The 24,522-nt window shown below is 36.9% G+C and overlaps 2 protein-coding genes across 2 annotated transcripts in view; both read right to left on the bottom strand.

Moving 5' to 3' along the window:
- Nucleotides 1-955: 955 nt before the first annotated feature.
- On the bottom strand, nucleotides 956-9,481 carry LOC121427551 (proton-associated sugar transporter A-like). The gene is made up of 7 exons (XM_041624000.1): nucleotides 8,979-9,481; nucleotides 7,470-7,625; nucleotides 5,309-5,540; nucleotides 3,878-4,071; nucleotides 3,056-3,166; nucleotides 2,272-2,480; nucleotides 956-1,327 (listed from the first exon to the last, which is right to left on the bottom strand). The coding sequence occupies exons 1-7, from the start codon at nucleotides 9,400-9,402 to the stop codon at nucleotides 1,124-1,126; spliced, it is 1,530 nt and encodes a 509-aa protein (XP_041479934.1). The 5' UTR covers nucleotides 9,403-9,481; the 3' UTR covers nucleotides 956-1,123.
- A 10,409-nt stretch (nucleotides 9,482-19,890) lies between these two features.
- Nucleotides 19,891-24,522, bottom strand: part of LOC121427585 (transmembrane protein 201-like) — a 19,294-nt gene continuing 14,662 nt past the window's right edge. The window contains exons 8-11 of the mRNA XM_041624051.1: nucleotides 23,713-23,942; nucleotides 22,656-22,895; nucleotides 21,989-22,096; nucleotides 19,891-20,270 (exon numbers count right to left, since the gene is read on the bottom strand). Coding sequence (XP_041479985.1) covers nucleotides 20,182-20,270; nucleotides 21,989-22,096; nucleotides 22,656-22,895; nucleotides 23,713-23,942 — 667 coding nt within the window. The 3' untranslated portion in view covers nucleotides 19,891-20,181. The remainder of the gene's footprint in view (nucleotides 20,271-21,988; nucleotides 22,097-22,655; nucleotides 22,896-23,712; nucleotides 23,943-24,522) is intronic.

Here is a 24,522-nt window from a genome sequence, read left to right as displayed (position 1 = left end):
CTCAGTTTTCTGCCTATCAACTAAATTACCGGGGAAAATAACAAAAAACGTAGTCTCAATCAGGCCAATGAATTCAAAACAAAATTTAAAGAAACAAACAAACGAAACGCAACTAAGATGTCCACCTCCATATAGACCAACCCACAACTGAATCTAGACATTAAAAAGGTGGGTCGTTAGCAATGTCTTAAATTGATCAAGAGAGTTGGCATTATGGATGTAAGATTGTTTATTCCGCTGGATTGATTGGAGCAAACACTGGTATTTGTTCGTGGTTGTTGAAGAACGAAGTGGAAGTGGTATGAGAGAGCGGGGAGAGTTGACTGATCGATGAGGGAAGCAAACTAGTCTGCTAGTGGTGTAGTGAGCAGCGGGTTTATAATAATGCTGTATAATAATTATCAAATCTTAAGGTTTTCGCTGAAGATAAACCCGCCGCTCATTACACAACTCCTTTGCGAACCGATAAAAAAATCTGTCTTAAAATGTGATATGAGTATTCCAGTCTATAGAGCATACAATCCTAGTTCCGAATGGTACTGTGTAGTAAAAAAGTAAAAACTCGAGTTTATAGCGAGCTTCCCTGTAGAAATACAAGTGATTAAGTCGTATTGATGCCAAAGTAGCCTTGCCATGGGCTACGATGAACCGATATTAGAGTAAAGAAGAATTTTGATTTTAGTATTCATGTAGTATCACCCCGAAACTTAAACAAGATGATTTATTTCTTGGAAATTTAATGTATCTGTCACACTGCAAAAGCTGTTGATTTAACACCAGCCTAGAATCTATATATATATATACTGTATGTCCACACCAGAGAAGTATTAAAATAACACCGGTTTGGAATCAAACCCATGCTGTTAGTGGTGTTGTATAAACACCTGTCTGGTGTTAGACCGAAACCAAACTGGTGTAGTTTAACACTTTTCTGGTGTGGATAGATTCCGGGATGGTGTTAAATCAACACCAGTGTTTTATCAACACTGGTATTTTTGCAGTGTACGTATGCAAAGCGCTTAGAAACGTCGCGTCGTTGCTGTAATATGTAGCGCTATATATAAGCGGAATAATATTATCATCATAAAATATTTCTACACTTTAATGATCAATGAGTTTTTATTCAATAAGTTACAAAGAAAGCAGATATAACAGACGAGAACGCCATGACTGATGTCAAGATGACGACAGGTAATTGTGATTGCGTCACTTCCACCAGCGGACCAATCAGAATTGAGACGACGATTTGACCGAGAAACGTCATCGCGAACAGAATGCCCATATCGGTCCCTTGTCCGCGGACTGGTCCATTCGGTGGATGGGTAAACTAAAAGGAACGAACAATAAGGGAAACATGGTTGGAAAATGCATGTATAGGAAGTGATAATGATAGATTTATGTGATGCTATACATGATAATTCATGCCAGAAAAAAAAACTAATACATTTCCCCATTCAGGATCCAGTATTATCATTATTTCTTGTCTTTGAAAGCAATTATAATCACAAAAAACGTGATAAACGAATTTATGAAGACGATGGCAATATTAGCTTCGTTCGAACCATCGAGCGATCGCATAGCGCCATATAGTCGTGTAGTCTACGCCAAGAAAATAATATTCCCTCATTATTTTAACAAAATATTGGCTAAATGTGCTAAAATGTACCCGACAGGTCCCTCTGGATTCTCTTGCAAATAAAGAGAGGTGCGGTTTTCACAAAAGATTTTGGGACATACGCGGGAAAGAAGGATAGATCGACCACCCCACCCCCCTCCCATGCGAAAAGTCAATTTTCATCAAATTTCTAAAAATGAGATTTTTAAATAGATTTGAATCCCACAATTGCATAATTAAGCATCCTGCTTGAGAGATAATGCTCCCTATTTGACAAGTGAGGTACAGGAGCTATATGGTGCGAGAACGCATGAGCGAAAATTGACAATTGTGACACAAAAAATGACAAAGGAAACAAAAAATGACAAAGGAAACATCCTTATTGCCATTATCAAGTTACTTTTTCCTTTTTTCACTGACTAGTTCCTTGATCTTTCCTCCTGTTACTACATTTTCTCCTCTTGCCTCCCCCTTTTTTTCTTTTTTTTGTGGGGGGGGGCAAACGATTGGAGATGGGGCACATGTCCCCGTCCCCGTATTTAATAGGGGGGGGGGTGACGCAAATAGAGATATTCTTCAAACACATCTATAAACAAACGGGAACAGTATACTAATAGCAGCGATTAAAAAGTTAATTTTGAAATAATGCAACCTACATTTTCATCGTCGTGATAGTTGGCGAGTAAATCGTAGGGGATGGTTGTTATGGTAACGAAGATGAGCGAAAAACTGGAGCATAGGACGAGGGTCGGCGTGGGATAGTCGACCAGGAACGCCATGCTGCCCACACAAAGACCGAAGATGAGGGGAGGACCAATGTAGAGCACCTTGGTACTGAAACATGATTGGATCTTCAGGAAGATGACTAGGGAAGGAGAGAAGGATGAAAAGATATAAAGAGAAAATAATCGTCTGCAAGATTGCGATAAGTTGATGCAAATTTCGACCCTTAATTGATTGTATTAAAGGTTTTCAAGGAGTTAAGGCGGGGGATTGAGTGTGAGAAATGGAGAATTGGGTTCTTCAAAAAAGCCCAAAAGGCTTCTTAACAGTCCCGTAGAACTGAAATTGTTCTAACATGGAACCCTTGCGAGTTCTTCATGCAGCCTGTTGGGTTCATGGTGGTGTGAAGAACATTACCAATTTGATAAAGAACCTAAAAGTGTTCGTTGTACATGTAGAACCAAAAACTGTTCTAAAGGACGGATGAGAACCCTTTTCTGCTTCTTGAGGGGCCTTAATTGGTGGTAAATACGGGACGAAAAGGTTCCAAGATCTCTAAGATTGTATAAGAAATAACTATCATCATCATCATCATCATCATTATTATTGTAATCATTATTTAATTGTTGTTGTTATTATCATCATCATCATCATCACCATCCTCCTCCTCCTCCTTTTCCTCCTCCTCATCCTCATCATCTTTATCTTCGAACTTACGTGAGAGAACAGCGGTGGAGAATCCAAAGATACAGAGCCCCCAGCTCCCGTACCTGGTACCCTCCTGATAGGCCTGGAAGGCCGTGCTGTTTATCGGAGCTGTCGGGATACCTGTTACGAAAAGAGTAAAGGAACTGCCATTATCGCTCCAAATAGACAAAGCGCCGCGTGGTGTAGAGGTTCTGACTCTCGCATTTTAATCAGAGAGTCGTCTTTTCGAATCCCACCTTGGCCTAACGTCATTTGGCAAAGCGTTAATCCAATATTTGCCAATCTCTACCCATGGGTACCAGGAAGGATGCGAAAGCCTACGGAGTATGGCTTACAATTGAGCCTTGGAACTCTTGTTGAATGCTCCCCAGGGAGTGGAGAAGATGCGGGCATGCAAAGATCCAATGACCGGGGTAATAATAGAGACGGCGCGTCGTTCCGATGTTGTAAGCGCTATAAATGCGGAATGTTATTTTTATTAGTATAAGTTGCGTTACCCATTTTGTCTTCGCCATTTGAATTATCTTGCGAGTCGATAAAGTGAGATTCCGCGCCGAGATGCACAACAGATTCGAAAATGGAAAATGTATTAAATGCCCCTGATGACAAAGAACAACCTAGAAGTCTCCGAAACCTAGGTCGAAACTGCTGCTCTCCTTCCCCGATTCTCGACAAAGACCTTTCGGCTGTTTATTGTCATGGTAATAAATCTACTCAGTGTTTTTTTAATTCGTTCTGCGTTTAGGCATGATAGGTGTGAAAGCCCTAGAGTTTCGCCAATTCGACACCTTAACAAGCTCAATGTCGTCTCGGCAAAACCCTCAGACTCACCGTGTAACACTTCCTGGGCGAAGTAATCCGTGAAATAGAGAACGATGGTGGTAAACGATGCCCAACCGAAGAAATGCGTCAGACACAGCCACCTCATGCATGTGGGCATACCGAAGATCGAAGAGATGCGCTCCCTTAACGTCGGGGCTACCTCCTCCTCGTCAGATGATGAACCCTGTCGTTCTGTGTCGGCTCTGAAATATGGAACAGAATTTAACATGATTTTCTTAAAAAAAAAAGTAGTGAAGGGTTAGTGAAGTGAAGAGGGGTGGAGGCTTATTGGACCGTGTCCGAATCAAGTCGAAAAACATTTTCTTTTAATGAAAAATAGTCTAATTGATAGATATTAATTGGTTAATGTAGTCCATCCCCATAAAGTGAATTTTAAAAAATAAGTGGAAAGTAAATAAATATATCATAGATTATAACCTAATAACGATAATAATGATAATAAAAGAATATGTAATATTCAAAACAATGAAATAAAAAGTATGGATGTGTAATGGATGATGGTAATGATAATTATAATTATAATTTTAATAGTAGTAATAATAATAATAATAACAATGATAATAATAATAACAACAATGATAATGATAATAACATAATCATGATAATGTATTTTTTAGCCCTCAATACATGGGAATGACAATGCCAATCAAAGTGCTCTCTACAGAATATATATTATTACCCATGGAATTAGATCCTGCCTTGCCCGCACAAATAAAAGCCATATAGAGAAATGATAAATTGGTTAGTTCATGCTGAGGCAATTGGCGCGATATTGAGAAGGCAACTTAACCTATATACGCCTCCTAAATACTAAATCATTATTTTATTATTAGAATTATCATCACGTATGTTTAAGACCTGAATCGTTCATGCATGTATGTTATTCTTCAGTTTAGCAGATTTGGCCTTTGTTGTTTGATAAACATTTGACGTTTTCAGAGCTCTGCAAAACCATGTCTCTTTTTGGTTTCATTTTTTTTTATTATTGACAAATAAAAAAAATTATACATAATTGATTACACTTTGCCTATATTTCCTCTATGCATTATGGCTCCTTTTCATTAAGAGTTTTTATTAGCAATATTGTTGATAATATCTATTTTTATTCATGAATCTTTATTTTCAATTCAATTTCAATTTGTTAAAGAATAATCTCCGACTAGCTTTGGCTTCTGATTAAACAGAATGATTTGGAAAGTGTAGGCATGTGAGTGTGTGTGTGTGTGGGGGGGTATAGGGTTCAACATGTATAAAATCATAATACGATGGTTATTTTCTCGTTTTTGTAGGCCTACATGGTACCCCCCCCCCACCCGGTGCCATGTCCACTATTGAATAAATGTAACAAAAAACAAAAGGCTCCAAGTTCCCAATCAACAACAACAAAAAAACAATACAAAATCAAAATGAAAAACTAACTCTGTTGTATATCTCTTGATTGTCTTCATAGCGACCTCGCTCTCCTTTTCATCTTCCCGCTCCAATGGCAGTGGGTCCTCGGCGATGCTGGTCATCGACAACGTCATGCACACGAGGTAAACCAAGACAGTGAAAAGGAACACGACTTCGTAGTTACTGTTGATCACCGAATCGATCGGCGTGTCCACCCAGTCGACGCCAACAATGACGTAAGCAATCCCACATCCTAAACCTGGAGTTAGAGAACGTCATTTAAAATAAGTTTCTTTAGGGTCTGAGCTACACGGGGGGAGTTCAAGAAAAATAATTTTTAAGTAGTGAAAAAGGAGGAAAACAAGAAGATACTACATGAGGAAGAAAAAGTAGGAGAGTAGAAAAGCGTACAAAAGAGAGACGTATAGGTCGTGTACACTGTAAAAACTGTGGTTTTTGAACTGACACCAGTTGGTGTTAATAGAGGACCACAACCTGAGGTGTTAAAATTACACCCTAGAGATTGAACATAACACCAAAGAGTGTAAATGTAACAACCGAAGGTGTTGTAATAACACCTATAGGTGTAAAACTAACACCACCAATTTAACACCGGTGTAAAATAACTGGTGTGATCCTCTATGTACACCGGTTAACACCACAGTTTTTGCTGATTACCTTGTTTATCTCTATCTAATTTCGAAAAATTAGGTTGCGTACCCCATATCAAAATATTCTGTAGCATATCACCGTATGTATAATTTTGCTGGGGCAGGATCGACGCATAAGAATTTTCGAAGAAACTCAAAAGCGAGAGAGTGAAGCGACAGAGCTAGTCTTCGGGGCGCTATTGCGTTTGGTAAAGTGAAATTGAAGGATTTCGTGCACACTTTACAAATTTTGTGAACATTCTAGCTAAAATTACATTTTTTTCGTTTATTTATGAGGGCAACTACCCCCATGTGTATGACCATATGTTTTGTAGAGCAGGGGTAAGCAAATGGATATTATTTTTTTATACATCATCAGAGTTAGATGAAGGGTTTAATTCAGACAAATGAGAGAAATCGAAGATAACTGTTTTAGAGAGTCTTTTATTGCGCCTAAAAACGTTTTCACTCAATAAAAATGGGTTGATTTATATAAGATTCTCTGACATGAATAGTAAACCTGTTATCAGTTACAAACTTGACGGGGGTGTTATCGAGACTGAATTTTATCCCCATCTGTAGATTGTCATTTTTACTTTTTATTCAGCCTTCTTTTTTAGGGACGGGGTTGTTTTGAAAGGATGGAGGAGTGACAACCTTTCCAAATGTTACATCCAACCTTGTATAAAGCTGAATCCAACATTTTAAGTGTTGGATAAAACCATTTAAAGTGGTAAATGCAAGATTTAGAAAATGTTGTCACTCCTCCAACCTTTCAAACGTTAAGTTTACACTTCTCGTTTTTAGAGTATAACATTTTGAGTTCTGGGACACCTTAAAGGGGAAGTTCACCCTGACAAAAAATTTATTGTAAAAATAGCAGAAAAAATAATAAAAAATATTGCCGAAGGTTTGAGAAAAATTCATCAAATAATTAAAAACTTATTAGAATTTCAATTATTTGATTTGTGACGTCATATGCGAGCAGTATTCCCACATAGCGAATGGTAAAAAATCAATGAAATGTCATTTTCTCAGAAAATTGAAAATAGTTTTCACTGGAACTTTTATATATCAATAGACAAATCATTTCACACCCGATCATGGAAAGAAAACAAAATTAAGTCATCAGGAACCATACAAAATTTGAAATTCATACATTTTATATTACATAACACATGGGGCAGCTGCTCGTTTATGACGTCACAAATCCAAAATTTTGAACTCTAATAACTTTCTTACTCTTTAACGGATTTTCCTCAAACTTTCACCAATATTTTTGACTATTTTTTCTGCTATTTTTACAACAAAATTTTCTTCAGGGTGAACTTCCCCTTTAAGCAAAGAGAGAAAAATGAATAAATATCAATGTTGAAACAAATTTCAAGATTACATCAATGGGGGGGGGGGCATGGGGCAGAATTCAGAGAATCGGCGGGATGGTGTCTGTTCTCTGATAGTAATTGTAGATCTCCTAGGGGCGGGTGCCAATATTCCACACCATTTGTAAAAAAATAAAATATTTAAGAAATACCTACCTCCCAACACCGTTCTCATTAGAAGACCCTGACTGACGTCATCGACATCGCAGACGTCGAGAAGATATGCCCTTGACGCCGACTCGGTGAGGAATGCACATAGATCGACCAACAATATACCGACAAGGGCAACTGCCATGCTGAGCCCATCGTTTTCTAATTGAAAGGCAGATTAAAGATATTAATGATGATATTTTTACCTTTTTAATATAAAATCTAATTTTGATAGAAAATAATATTCAACAGTATAAAATATAATTATATATTTCACCCTTAGGCTATACTATTCCTTGTATTTCTTTTCTCCTTCTTCGTGGCAATGAAATTTTTTGGAGCGCCTACGTCCCATCTGTTGGCCCGCGGGGGGGGGTAGTCTTAAGACTGCATATTAATTAATTCCTTAATAATGATATTACCAATATTAACGTTTTATTTACCAAGGCCGGTAGGCACTTCAGTTGGGAAACTGCTCTACCAGCGGGCCCTGTATTACATGATGTTATTATTACCCTTCTCCAATATAATGCTGAGTGCCTAGCAAGAAGGCAGAAGGTCCCATTTTTATAAGTCTTTCGTATGACTCGGCCGAGGATCGAACCCGTTCATGAGGCTACCTTTCAAATTTAAATTCGCAGTTCTTTTGTATGTTCTTCACTAATTTTACAGCATAAACCGAGATAAAGAATAATGGCAAAATGAAGTGACGTTCAAAAAGGTGGCAAAATAAACGGGACACACCCCATGTGCTTGATTTCGGAATGAAAGATAGTATCATGTGCAAAAACATACACACTTAAATGTGTAGCAACATATACTGTCCACTGTGTTGGATAATGTATGTTGGTAAAAATATACAGTATATATTCTGGGCAAGAATTATCCAGTTGAGCAAATTTATTACCCAATTTGGGGAGATTTTTAACCAATACTTGTGTGGACAGTATGTTGCCTCGGGTTGGTTAAAAGTTGGGCATTTTTTGCCCAACCTTCTTAAAAGTGTATACATGAATATGTTAATCAATTATTATGTTTTTCTTCTTTCTCAATCTACTGTTTCTACCAGTTTCTACAAGGAATGTTTTAATTTAGTAACAATAAACAAGAAAATTCCGAGGGAAAAAAGAATGATGATCATCATGCGTATATACGACAATACGACAGTCAATATTACCATCATCATAATCATGATCATCTTGTACCCTCTTCCATTTATCATCCCCATCATACTTGTTATATGATTTATTATCAAAAATGCATCATGGTGCTCGACCGTAAATTAACAAAGGCAAATCCTTACACATATTATGTGGGGATATATCTCCCCCGGGATCGACGACACCCATGCTCATTTCTCGTCATTTGTCTGCTAATAAATTAATAGTTAATTGCAAACTCAATGAATGAAACTGGACAAGGATATCTGTTTTATATAGATTTTTTATTAGAATTGAACTGAAATCATAACCAATTGTTTTCATTAATGTATAATCAATTATTCCTTATACTTACGAATATACTGCACGTTGAGGTAGCCAGCACTGCCGACAATAACGAGAAGATTGAGCACCAAGAGAAAGGGTCTCCGACGACCCCATCTCGAGGTACAGTTATCACTGAGGGAACCCACCAGAGGACCTAGAGCGAAACCGAGCATTGGACCGAGAACCCAACAGAGACCTTGAAGCACTTCCGGTATCCCGAGCTCAAGGAGTATGGGCGTACCCAGCGCCGTCTCGCAACTGAAGGCGAACTCAAGCGCGAACTGTTGGCTGCCATGCCGAAGAAGTTGACAGAAGGTTCTCTTCGGGCGTCGATCTCGACGCACGTCCGCCGTCGACGACGTCGACTCGTTGAGGATAAGTCTGGACCTTTCGTTTTTCTCGTCGACGTATTCGATTGCGCCCGGTCGTGCGGCGGATCCATCGATTGTCATTTTCGTCTTGAAGAGCCTTTGAAAACGGATGCCGGACAATATATCCTTAAGAACTTAATGTCAGTAAATGAAACTAGATGTTGGTTAAACTAATTTTCCTTCATGTGATCGAATGATCCTCAAATGTAGAAAAAAAGTGAATGACTTCAGAAGAAAATAATTCCGTTTTTTTTATAGATGAACCATGAAATTCACTTTCGGTTTCCTTATATCCTTCCTTAAGATTCTTTAATCCTCCACTGAATTGGTTAACTTGACGGATTGATATATTTGCAGCCACTACTTCTAAAGATCACCACATCTGAAGTCGCACTCGACGGTACTCATGTTAAGTCTATGACCATATCCAAATAATTTAGCAATGATCTTGACCATGTTTGCCCTACGCTAAGTAGATAAGCGGAATACCATCAGAATTAAGATTGAACTGACGTACGTGCAAAATTGAAAAACTCTTATCAATCGAAATGTTTTTTGATCTTGGACGCATGAGACTACCGGCAGAAATATATATATTTTTTATTTTGCCGATCCGTTCGAGTTTTATTATGCTGGTATATATCATGTGGGTTCGGTAACGCAAATGTTAGCGGTTGATCGCATGTTTGATTCTTACGATGATATATTGTATACTGCTTTCCGTCAATGCAACCAATCGTAAAGTATTCTTCAATAAGCTGAGCTTTGTGTTACTTGGTCAATGTTAATAAAGAAACTAGGTTTACGGCATTATACATCAATCTATCCATATCTATCGATCTATCTATCTATCTATCAATATATCTATGTTATAGGTGAGATATGGATTTCATGATGGGCGGATACAAAATTATTCAGACCTGGGGAGGGCTTCATAAACATTTTCATCTGGCAAATTATCAGATCCGACATCTTTCCCTGATTATGATTGGCTGAGAAGCGCAGTTACTATAATTTATGGTAACTGTTGGATGAATCAGGGAGACTTGTCGGATAATAGTAAAATGTCCGGCAAATCTTTTCATGAAACGTTCCCTCTGACTCATTATTTTAGCCCTATCTCCACCTTTTATATTTCTCCTCAACTTCATAATCTACACATACCAGTATCGTTTTCTTCTCTTCATTCAGTATTACGTATGTATTGATCATTGATTTCTCCCCCCCCCCCTCTCGATCTTTTTCTTCCTTTTACATCTCTACCAGTCAACCAATTAACATCATTGTATCTCTATTTATCTACCGTGTTAGTTCACAAAATTTGACACCTCGTAAATCATCAAATCATGATTATTATATCCCTTGAATGAGTCTGTTCGCTAGCTGCCAAATAATTCGATACCGTATTATGTGGTATGTGTTAACTCTTGGAGGAGAGAGGTATTCTATGCGCTGATGTAAATTTTCATTTGCGCCAAAGTAATGCAAGAATGCGATGAATGGATCCCAATGCAAACGGTGTCATTATCCTACGTGAGTTAGTATAACACATTTGGTAATCCATTTTCAATTACATTAACTTGAGAATTGATACTACAATGTATTTATTCCACAATTTTAATGTAAATTACTGAAAAGGTGATTTTGAAATGGATTTTAATGGAATCCTTGTAGGATTATGGCATCATTGACATCTGGATTCACTCATTGCAGTCATGCCTTACTTTAATTGGCGCAAATCAAAATTTACATCACTGCAAAGAATACCTCCTGATCATTTGACCATTAGCACTTACTGTACCACATAAATATGGCATCAAATCATTTGGGAGAAGATATTCTTTCTTGGCTATGTATAATGATTATATGTTCATGATATGTTTTTTCCTTAAATTGGGGATCTGTGAGGTGCCAATTTTTTTTTACTTAGTATTCATGGTATGTGAATTCATTCTGCTCCCATTCTGTCTACCCACATTTTAAATCTTTTCGTTTCTGCCCCCCCCCCCCTTTTTAATCACATACGGTACCGAGCCAATATTTGAAAGTAATACATGTATCTAAAGGTATCAAGACAATTCTTCCACCAAACATTTCTTCATTTTCCTCACCGATAGCGAGTATAAAGCATATCTAATTGCGCCTCTTCCAGACATCACCTTGGATTCAATTTTGTTAGTAAATATAAAGCTGCCCATACAAATTCATGATCTCATATTTCATACTAACTTGGTTTATCCGACAAATAATACGCTCACAAGTCACAACGTTCTCTGTGCCTCTTTAGGTCATGACCTCTTAATTATATTAAACACTATTAAGATGAGTGCATGTGAATACAACTTCAACACACACAACTTTATCAGCCAAATAAGTAAATGATATTATTCATGTACAGACTATATTCATACCCCGGATTCATACCTCTACTATCTTTTTGTAACTGGAGATTGAAGCACCAATATATTGTCACTGTACTATAATGCATGCATTACTACTGAAAGAACATCTTTATGATGGTCATAAATGCCATTTATGAGTTAAACTCCATTCTGAGGTTGCAAGGCGTATGGCAGGGATGCTGGTAGAAGTTTCTTGCAGTGATCGACCAGTTTGTGCTTTGTCATCTTCATAATAATATGATATATGTAATACAAGTCAGCTTTTATTCAGCCCTTAAAGCATTATCATACAGGTAAATTGCCAATTTGTCTACTGCCAACTTGTCCACTCACCACAATGGTCTACTTTCATGTAGTCTAATACCACTCCGTCCATCAACATTTCGTCTAACAACCATTTGGTCAAATAACCATTTGGTTCAATCATCACTTTCTTCTAATCACCATTTCATCTATGATCATTTTGTCTCATAACCAGTTGGTCTAATATCCATTTTATTTTCATTCATTTTGCACAATTAACACTTATGGGGCGTTGCAAGAAACTTGCGATCAATTGCAAGTCTATTTTTTGGCCATATTGCTAATCTGCTCCTTGAAACAAGAAGTTGTATCTGGGGCCCGTTGCATAAGACTTTTTACCTGAGAAAACTCAGGTTGTTTTTACCGGAGTTTGCCGTGTTAAATTCAATGGCAGAAATCAGACTAAAAATAACCTTAGTTTTCAGTTTTTACCAGAGTTTTCTGAGGTAAAAAGTTTTATGCAACAGGCCCCTCCCTGATCTGCTATAAATAACGTTGATCTATCAGTTGTAAAATTGCAACAGAATATTTGCAATTGATCGCAAATATTTTCTTGCGACACCCCCATAGATCAATAACACAAAATGGTATATGGACTAAATGGCTATTGGACCAACTGATTATTTGACGAAATGGTGAGTGGACAAATGGCAATTAGACCATGTGGATAGTGGACGAACCGATGGTAGACCAAATGATAGTAGACAAGCTGGAAATTGGATGAATTGGCATTGATGAATTGGAAATATACCATCATACAATGGTAACTCCAGTGAAACTGGCGCCAAACCGACAAAAACTTGTGACACATTTGCTCCGGGCTTTATTTTGTCTAATACCCTTTTTACACAGGATTTTCTTAACCCCGGACTATCGCTAACCCCGTACTATCCTTAACCCCGTACTATTTTTTTTCCTTTTCACACATGCCAAATTGTTATTGCTAACCCCGGATAAGGAATGCTTGCTTTTTTACACACGAAACTCGCTAACCCCGGACTAGTGGTTTTTGTCGATCATTCGTAGTACAAGTACTTCACTCGTACACTTTTTACACACGCTAAAATTTCCTTAACCCCGTACTATAGGTGGGGCTAAATTGCTATTTAGCCCCACCTATAGTACGGGGTTAAGCTTAGCCCACTTTCGTTTTACACTAGCGATCTTAACCCCGTACTATCGCTCTTAGCACTGCAATTGCTGGGATAACCCTGCTTTTTTGCAGGGCCAAATAATCCCGTACTAAAGGTGGGGTTAGCCCACTTTGCAAAAATGCTGTGTAAAAAGAAAGTGGGCTAAGCTTAACCCCGTACTATAGGTGGGACTAAATGGCAATTTAGCCCCACCTATAGTACGGGGTTAAGGAAATTTTAGCCTGTGTAAAAAGGGTATAAGATATACAGTTGGTGCTAAGATTGGAAGAGGGTTTCATTTTAGCTTTAGGTTTAGGATAGTGTTAAATTCAGGTGAGGGTTAAAGTTGGCAATTCCAATTGTGCGTGGAATTCACAACAGAGCAATTGTCGCCAGAGCAATTTCATGGAACCCCAAACCTATTACGTTACTACCAATTACAAACCAATTTCCAATCTAGAATAAGTTTTGTTAATGTAACAGTCTACACATAATTAGGGTGACACAACTTTTGCTCCAGTCTTAACATATTATTTGCTTTTCACACTGCACTTTTTTTTACTTAACCCGGGGAAATTGGTGGGGCTAAGGGGGGGGGGGGGGGCGGGGTCTTAGCCCCACCAATTTCCAGGGGTTAAGCTTAGCCCACTTTGTTTTCACACTATGTATTAGCAAAGTGGGCTAGCATGGTAAATAGTACGGTACCATCTGGTCCTGCAAAAAAGCAGGGTTAGCCGGCTTATTGCGGTGCTAAGAGATGCAGTGTAAAGCAAACAAAACAGGGCTAAGGAAAAGTGGGGCTAAGCATTGGCCAATCACAGGAGTCGAAATTACACATTAATCGCGCTCTATATGGTAAAATCATCAATATTCATGAGTTGTATGATAGTCCAGGGGTTAGGGTGTTAATCCCGGCTAAGCAAATAGTATAGGGTTAAGAATGACAGTGTGAATCGAAAAAAAGAAAGTATGGGGTTAAGGAAATGCAGTGTGAAAAGCATATTAGAGAGCATAGGGGATAGTTAGGATTGTAAGAGTTTTTGGTTCAGAATAATGTAAATATAAGGATTGGGGTTTATTAGTTTTGGAGGTCAACTTTTATGTTTGGCTTTGTGGAAGCGCCGTGGTGTAGCGGTTCTTGCCTTGTAATCAGAGGGTCGTGTGTTCGAACATGGCCTAGCGCCCTTTGGCAAGGCGTCAATCCACACTTTGCCACTCTCATCCAGGTGCTAATTGGGTACCGGTAGGAAACAACCGTCGATGTGGTTTAGCAAGTGTGCGCCTAATAACAGGCTGCTTGGAATGCTATGAATCCAGTGACCGGGTAATAATAATTGTGAAGTGCTTTGAACAGTCGTAGATTGATAAAGCGCTATATAAATGCCAATTATTATTATTATTAAAAGATAAATACCAGTTGTGGTAATGATCTCAAAATGCGTTCAACAGAATCCAATAAAATTACCACCCAAGTGCTTGTATGTATAAATAGAAGATAATGTATGTGCCAAATGACCCTGGAAGAAAATGTGTAATTGCTGAGAAATGAGTAAAATAAACACAGAATTCCATCAAATGTCGGGTATTTTTCCAAGCAACATATGCTTTCTGTAAGTGATCATCAAAATTATCAGTTTTGAGCTAAGATTTCATAATTTATCACAAAGATAAATTTGAATTAATGCACCAGATCTAGATATATAATATGACAACTAACCTTGATTTCAAAGACTTTCTCATTAAATTTTTTTTGCCGCAACTTCTTTCTGTTACCTTTAACAGATTTCTTACAGCAATTGTCGCTAGAGCAAATTTCATAGAACCATAAATAGTCTATTAGACACAAGTGCAATGTAGTGAGAGAGTGACCAATATATTCAATGAGGTGTAACGTAGGTTGAATATGTTTCTTTTTCAACCAATCATAAAAGTTTGAATCATAGCACGAATTGGAAAATTGGCAACTTGTGTTGCACACACATTACCTCAGAAGCTTGAGAAATTCATAATATTCAGAAAAAGTTATGACGTTTCTAAATAAAAGCTCTTTAAAGGTCAAGTCCACCCCAGAAAGATTTGGATTCTAATAGAGGAAATCAAACTGTTTTGTGAAATTAAGCAAAAATTCAAATTATAACTTTCTTATTATACACCCAATTTAGATTAAATTTTCAGTGTTATGCTTGTTGGATTTTTCTCTTTTTATTCAAATCAACTTTTTGTTGGGGTGGATTTGTCCTTTAACTAATCAAACTTTAGCTCATCAAGTGTTACACCCTCTAAATTGGCAACATGATAAAACGTAAAATAAACTAGCACATCAATGATGTGGAGCTCATCCGGCATCTCGCAACACAATTTAACACAATTTTAATTTCAGCCCAGTTGACACTGTAGTGAATTATATTGGTGACATAAATTGAGGATATAGAATTGAAATTGATGAAGAAATGACATAGAAGCATTTTTTGTGATCTATGAATAAATTTCATATGAATTAAGTATTAATTATTATCTAGTCAAAATTTCTTAACTCTGTGTAGAACCTTGGTGAACCTAATGTAGCTCTCAGATGGAACAAAAATAACCAAAATCAATCAAAAAATAAGTAAGCAATTTTTGTGAGTTTTGAAAATATATGAATAAATAGCAGATTCAATGAGTTTCAAAATTCTATGTTTAAATTTTGTATCACCACCTTGAGCTATCATATAAAGCAAACAAAACTGAAATTGATCAACAAATGAAGAAGAAAAAACATTTTTTGTGATTTATGAATAAATTTTGCATAAATTAGAATAAATAATTTTCCAGACAAAATTTCAAAATTTTGTGTACAAGTTTGGTGAACCTCATGCAGCTCTACCAGATGGAAGAAAAAAAAATCAAAATCTGTCAACAAATAAAGGAGAAGAGGAATTTTCTGTGATTTCTGAATAAATTTTGCATAAATTAGCATAAAAATTGTTCTAGTCAAAATTTTAAAATTCTGTGTACAAGATTGGTGAACCTCATGAAGCTCTACCAGATGGAAGAAAAAATATCAAAATCGGTCAACAAATAAAGAAGCATTTTATGTGAATTTTTAAAAATATGCATAAATTAATTTCGCATAAATTAGCATAAAAATTGTTCTGGTCAAAATTTCAAAATTCTGTGTAGAAGATTGGTGAACCTCATGAAGCTCTACCAGATGGAAGCAAAAAATTCAAAATCGGTCAACAAATAAAGAAGAAGCATTTTATGTGAATTTTTAAAAAATATGCATAAATTAATTTCGCATAAATTAGCATAAAAATTTTCTGGTCAAAATTTCAAAATTCTGTGTAGAAGTTTGGTGAACCTCATGAAGCTCTACCAGATGGAAGCAAAAAAATCAAAATCGGTCAACAAATAAAGAAGAAGTAGCATTTTTTGTGAATTTTGAAAAATGCGCATAAATTAGCATATTTAATGATTTTCAAAATTCTGTGTACAAGTTTTGAATGCCCCACCTAGTGCTATCATATAAAGCAAACAGAATTGAAATCGGACTTGAAATGGCGAAGTAGTAGCATTTTCAAATTGTGGACGGACGGCAAACGACGGACAGCGGACGCCACGCCACGCCTTCGGGCCAGATGAGCTAAAAATTAGTTTGGCAACTTTTCAGTAATATTACTATTTCATCATTAATTTTAACTCCTGTTATCCCGATATTTGGCACTTTTTCAGTAAAACTGATATTTCATCATTAATTTAAACTCCTGTTATCTTGATATTCTACTCTTAAAAGTATAAAATGATTAGAAAATTAATTGTTGCCAATTTGAGGAGCAAAATAAGATTAATTTTTGACCTTATGAAAGCTGTGAAAATTTATGGGTTATTTATAAAAGAGATTCGTTAGAATGATTGGGAATCTTTAATATAAAGCATCCAAGAATACATGTAGGTGGGCGTTTTATAAATTTTTTCGTAAGTTACGGGCAACTTTAACTACGACTGGTGATCCTTTCTTAGGAACTACATCAACACCAATGAAAATCTAGTGTGTATCATTTTACACAAGAAAGGATCACCAGTTCTTAATAAATTCGGACATAAGTTACAACAGCTTTATGAGACACCAACCAGGTACCTTGTCAGGCATAAATTGTAAACAGCTATATTGATCACCATCAGCAACACTTTCTCTTGTAAACTTAATCAGGTTTGCCCATTCAAACAATATATGCACATTCTTCTTCATGCCAATCTTGTAGAAAAGTATTTTAATATCACAGAGAAAGCACAGAACGAATAAACATGTATAACAACATAGCATAGCTGAGTGGAGATGAGGTGCATTCATCAATAAAATAAATACAGTAATGAATGTTTAACCAAAATACCCAACAATAATATCATCATAATACGCTCACATATTGAGTATTCACTGATATCATAATAAATTGAGTTTAATAATGATGATGCACTCTCTTTGGTTTCAATGAAATTCTATAATAATGCAGACAGTCATTTCCCACTCCTGACTGAGAGGGCAGCACCACATTTTGATGATAGAGAACTTTATTGCATGTTTCGCCTTTTTGCATCATGGTAGGGTAGATTCTATATACAATGGTAATTGATAATCGCTAGCTGTTGATATTCACAATTTGTTATCCCACATGAATCATTGAAGTGATGTTCACAAACCAAAATCTTTTTTTTTTAAATAACATATTGTGACTGGGCCAATAATGACTTTATCTCACAATTTAAACATTTTGAGGGCAGCTTAGAAAAGGAGGTATTTTAAAAATACAGCAATGGTTGCAGTCTCATTGGCCCGAATTCACAAAGATGGTTTCGAAAACTCACGGTATAATCCATGGTTTATGCAAATTTCCTGTATCGATGACGCTTATTTTACCACATGTATTAAAAAATGTCCAATGCTGATGTGTGCTTTTGTCACAGTGCGCCAAATTGACGCCTGTTACCGTGGTTATCCATGCTATTTTATTCATGAGTCCACTGTTTGAAGAGTGGACTCGCCAATTCAGAACACTGGACTCATGAATAAAACAGCATGAATTTCCCCAAATAAAATTCTTTGGGGCAATCATCTTTTCTAGAGTCACCCCAAGATCTGTCACTAATAACATTCAAGATTATCTAAAAAATCAACACTAACTGAAGAATGATGATGGTTGCATTAACCCGCATTAACCGCAATAAAAAAAGCACCCTGAATTTGAAAGAAAATGTTAAATACATGACTTAAAATCACATCTAGAATATATTTTAAACAAACATGAATTTCAGATGTTGACGTTGCTGGCTTTCCATAGTTGTGGTTGATTGGATCAATCATTACCGTTTGTAAGACTGGGCCCAGGGTTTTATAACATTTCATGGCAGATTACCGTCCAAAACCTCAATTGTTTACAGCATTGTGATTTGTGAGAGACGATAAATCATGGACACAATATCGTCAATTCATTTATTTCACTAAAAAAATTATCAATGTCATAATATTTCAATTTTATTGTCATAACGTGCAGCCTTACATGGCCTTGAGGCTCACTCACATTAACAGACAGAAGCACCACGGTCATTGTTCAGGTAGACATTTGTATTCAAAGCACCGCGACAGTTTTAGATGAATATCATTTTCCGTTGGTGATACTTTTGCTCCTTCAAGCATTTGCTCCGGTTTTAATATCTCAGAGGGCACAGGGTTAGAGTTAAGTTTTTGGTTCACAATAATGTAAAAAAATAATGATTAGGGTTTATCGAGGTTTGGAGGCTAGGTTTTACATTTGGTTTAATGTGCATATTTTCTATCGGAGCAAATGTCATGGACCCATATTCCAAATAGCAAGCTACAGTCAGAAAGTTGATATAAATCGCAGCAAAACATTTAGTGTGTTCAGAAAAAAAGCAAAATCAAATTGTCTCAATGATGGCTAATCAAAATACATTACTTATATGGTGCCACTAAAAGCAACCTCAACATTTTTTGAGATCATCCATTTACACGAATGGAATGGAACAAGTGGATTACCAAGTGCGAGAAGATAATTCCAGCCGATATCATTTCACAAATATAACACTGAGGGCAGCAGATGAGTTAATGCTAAGATAGAATGAATCAGTTCCTTGAATCCAGTTGCACATCCATAGGCCTACATATAAAAAAATTGTCTGGATGGATTGGGAAACCATTGGAATCGACACTATTCCTGCCTATGCAAGTTTGGTGTCTGACCCATTTTTCTCACTTTTGGAACATAGTCATTTATAAAAAAGGTCTTTTTTTCTCATTGTGACCAATTAATTATTTGCACACATGTACCAGAAATATCATTTGTGTCCTTTGGCAAGGCATTTATCTAAATTTGCCACTCTCCACCCAGGTGTAGTAGACATGGGTATTCAGTAGGAAGGATTCCTTGAATGCTTGCACTGCTAATCCAGGTAGCCATGCTAAAACATGGGGCAATACAATGTAGTATGCAGCACTTTAAAAAATTATATTAAGCCCTACATAAATGATGCATATAAGTCTTCAATACAGACTAGAATATTATCTGCCATTTCCCATACAAAATGTTGAAAGCAGCATCGCAGTCAATGTGCTGACATATAACTGCAGGGCATCATGGGATTGGGAAAACATCTCCCACTCAAGACACCGAGGGCAGCATCACATCGGAAGGCATAGCTTGTTGATAGCATTTTTATCATTACCAGGGTACATCATTGTTGTATCGAGGTCAGCGTACAGTCTTTCATGATTAGACACAACATAGAGGGCAGCACATCATGATAAAATCCCTCATACAAGAACAAGGCATCAATGAGACGACACATTCATCTTGAAATGTAGAGGGCAGCATCACATTCAATGACCATGGACCTGCATAGCCTTTCTCTACCATATCATCATATCATCATGGTTATTTCATTTCAAGACAATGTTGAGGACGGTACATCATGATCAGAGTTCCTTGTAGAAGAACAAAGCATCATGGGAGTAACGAAGGCCTGGATCATCTCCCGTACAAGAAGTAGAGGGCAGCAGCACAGTTAATACCCAAACTGAATCCTAATATTCCGGGTAGCAGACAGGAGGTCCAACCTGAAAATATGAAATTTTGATATTAAAAGTTGCTATGAACCAACCGGTATATCCCATTCTTTATACTTACTTAAAGGGATGGTCCAGGCTAGATATTTTTATCTTAACAAATAGAGTAAAATTCACAGAGCAGAATGCTGAAGATTTGATCATAATAGGATAACAAATAAAGTTATTGAACTTTAAAGATTTGCATTATTATGCAACTTATTTCAGCATACAGGAGACACATCATTTACACGTGTATGAAAAAAATATTTAAATTTATGTTTTCATATAATAATATAAGAAAAGGGAAAGTGGGGATGTGACATCATCAGCCCACCTAAAGAATATTCATGACGATGTGCATATAACTGTTTTCATAAAATATTGATAAACTTTGAAATTCAAAAACTTCGTGATTTTGACGAAATTTTCAGCATTTTGCTCTGTGAATTTTACTTATTTATTTAGATTTTTTTATTTTCAGCCTGGACCATCCCTTTAACAGAAGGGTGATACAACTTTTCTAAGTCGTGAAATAAAGTGAAGCACGGGTCAATTTCAAATTTCGAATGGGCAAAGTGCAAATTGCAGAGAGTTGCTACCTTATTTCATAATGTGAAGAAATTGAATTGTTCCTGAAAATATGCATCATATTCATTTTACTTTCTGACTCTTGAAGGAAAATTATTTGAAATGGGTGAATGAAATTATGTATCTATTACTATCACCACCATCACTGTTATAACTACTTCTACTACGACTTATATTATTACTACTACTTATATTGCTACTACTACTTCTATTACTACTACTTTTTCTATCATCATCACTACTCCTATTACTACTACATGTATGTATCTGCTACTAGTGTTACTAGAACCACTAATACATGTACCCCCACTTATTCTTCTGTGCCTTCTTCCACTTCTACTACTACCACAAATACTGCTACTACCACAAATACTACTACTACCACATATACTACTACTACCACATATACTACTACTACTACTACCACAAATACTACTACTACCACAAATACTACTACTACCACAAATACTACTTCTGCCACAAATACTACTACTACTACTACTACTACTACTACTACTACTACTACTACTACTACTTCTACTACTACTACTACCACAAATACTACTACTACCACATATACTACTACCACAAATACTACTACTACCACAAATACTGCTACTACCACAAATACTACTTCTACCACATATACTACTACTACCACATATACTACTACTACTACTACCACAAATACTACTACTACCACAAATACTACTACTACCACAAATACTACTTCTGCCACAAATACTACTACTACTACTACTACTACTACTACTACTACTACTACTACTACTACTACTACTACTACTTCTACTACTACTACTACCACAAATACTACTACTACCACATATACTACTACCACAACTACTACTACTACAACAAATACTACTACTACTACTACTACTACTACTACTACTACTACTACTACTACTACTACTACTACCACTACTACTACCACTACTACTACCACTACTACTACCACTACTACTACTACTACTACTACTACTACTACTACCACTACTACTACTACTACTACTACTACTACTACTACTACTACCACTAATACTATTAGTACTACTACAACTACTACTACTATTCCTCCTCCCACTTCTCTACCCATTGAATATTATCTAATTTCTCACCATGTACAGCTGTTTTTTGTTCTCTTTTAGGTGGGATTGGGCTCTCTTTAGCAATCATACAAATAGGTGATGATCCATCAGAACTATTATCCTCAAACAAGCTCCTTCCTGCAAGACAACAAAGGGTAACAGAACAGAGTTAAAAAAAGAAAAGAAAATTAGTTGCAGTAAACACCAATTTCAAGGTTAATACCCTGGATTCGCCACATGGAGCACCATCTATCGATTGCAGCGAACAGGCCAAATTTCTAATTTCTGGGTCAACATCGTACGCAGGCGCACAGTAGTGTCACCCAAAAAGAGGGCAAAATCGCCTATTACATGTATTCATGGTGCTTCCACCACGGTGGAAGCTCAGAGGGTCGTGTGTTCGAATCCTACCATGGCCTAGCATCCTTTGGCAAGGCGTCAATCCACACTTTGCCACTCTCACCCAGGTGCTAATTGGGTACCGGTAGGAAACAGCCATCATTGTGGTTTGTTTAGCAAGTAAGCGCCTAACAAGCTGCTTGAAATGCTATGAATCCAGTGACCGAGTAATAATAATTGTGAAGTGCTTTGAGCAGTTGTAGATTGATAAAGCGCTATATTAAATGACAATTATTATAATCATTATTCGTATCCTGTTCAGTCCAATACAAAAATAGGAAATTATTATCAAACTGACCTCTATCAACCAGGTTTTCGCGGGAAGAAGTGACTCTCTGATCTTGAAACGGCCCGGAATCTGCAAAGGTACCACTGAAAGACGACACAAAGGAGTTCTGTGACGCCGATCTCGTCATCCCAGGAGGATTAAAGGTCGCAGGCGATATGATGGGGCGGAATTCCCTGGACGAGGGCCGGCCCTCTGAGGAGAGGGGCGTGGCCGGTCTACTGGTGGGAGGAGTGTGAGCTGTCCATACATCTGTATGTTGAAAATGAAACAAATTAACATACCGCACACATCACCTAGAATTTGCAAACGGCAAACTTACATCCATACTGGACCCAATGAAAGAACAGAACTGTCATGCCCAACAGCTCTGAAATTGGCTATCCAACCCTATCATATAGACCAGTTCGTAATTACTTCATGGGCAATTTTGGTCAAATGACCTTTCATTTCTTTCATCACGATAGGCAGATTTCAAAGCAAGATATTACGTAAGTTTGCCTTACATAGCAGGATGAAGAAATTGAATAGACCAGGTGACTAGAATAGCACACCAATGAAAACTTAATAAGGTATTTGTTGCATTCCTACATTGAATGCATATCTTAGCATGTTGCACAATGTACTTGACAAACTGTGAAATACCAGTCGTTCGTGGAAGCATTGTTGTCTTTTGTGGATGTAAATGAAAACGACAATTCAAAAGAATATATGAATAATCAAGACATCAAAGTTGGTGCTTATCTCATTAGATTTTAAAGCACCATGTCACTTTAGTACAAATGACCTTCTTCTGATCATGCGTAGAATCTTTTGATCATGCGCAGAAAGGATCTACGAAGTGGCTTATTGTTATTATTGTTTTGTAACTACTTGTGTATGTTATATTGTATTTTTACTACTTTTAGAAAATAAAACATACATTGTATTCAAAGAACACTTACGCATGAAAACCCTTTCATTCTCCACATAAAATTGAGCTTCCATCTTACTTTTAAAAAAAAATCCACCTGACTGAAACACCCTGATTTTCTTCTTTTGTGAAGAAACAATTTTTTCAAAGTCTTACCTTTATTCTTTGCTTTGGCTAGGCCAGGAGGTCCAAGACTTAGACCACTTATATCCTGGTCCAGTAGTATCCTTTGGATCTCCCCATTCTCTGATTGGATGCTTTGACTGAGAGACAATGATGACGGAGTGGAAGCAGGAGGCGCGGCCTGAGGGGGGCGTGGCATGGCGATTGGTTGATCTTCATCCTCGGAATCCGAGAGAGCGGAAACCGCCTGGTTCCTCAATCTTCTGTAAATTACGACAGAGATAATTCATTTGTTGATCACTTCCATCAGGGTAATATACAAATAATGAATGTTTACGAGTGCTATGGACATAATACTTCATGAGATGAAAGATGAAATGAACCATTGAATGGATCATTCATTTCATCTTTCACCGAATGAAGTACATGTATTCTGTCCATTGCACGAATGAAAAGAATATTCATTCATCATTCGACCAACTAGTTATGAGACGAAATGGTGAGTGGACGATTTGGCACCATGGCCATGTGGATAGCGGACGAACTGATGGTAGACTAAATGATAGTAGATGAGTTGGTAATTGGACGAACTGGCATTAGACGAATTGGAAGTAAACCACTACTACTACTACTACTACTACTACTACTACTACAAATACTACTACTACTACAAATACTACTACTACTACTACTACTACTACTACTACTACTACTACTACTACTACAAATACTACTACTACTACAAATACTACTACTACTACTACTACTACTACTACTACTACTACAAATACTACTACTACTACTACTACAAATACTACTACTACTACTACTACTACTACTAAT

This window comes from Lytechinus variegatus, chromosome 14 (assembly GCF_018143015.1).
Source record: "Lytechinus variegatus isolate NC3 chromosome 14, Lvar_3.0, whole genome shotgun sequence".
Lineage (NCBI taxonomy): Eukaryota > Metazoa > Echinodermata > Echinoidea > Temnopleuroida > Toxopneustidae > Lytechinus > Lytechinus variegatus.
The sequence above is the reverse complement of the archived record's forward strand: the minus strand, read 5'-3'. Positions and strand labels throughout refer to the sequence as shown.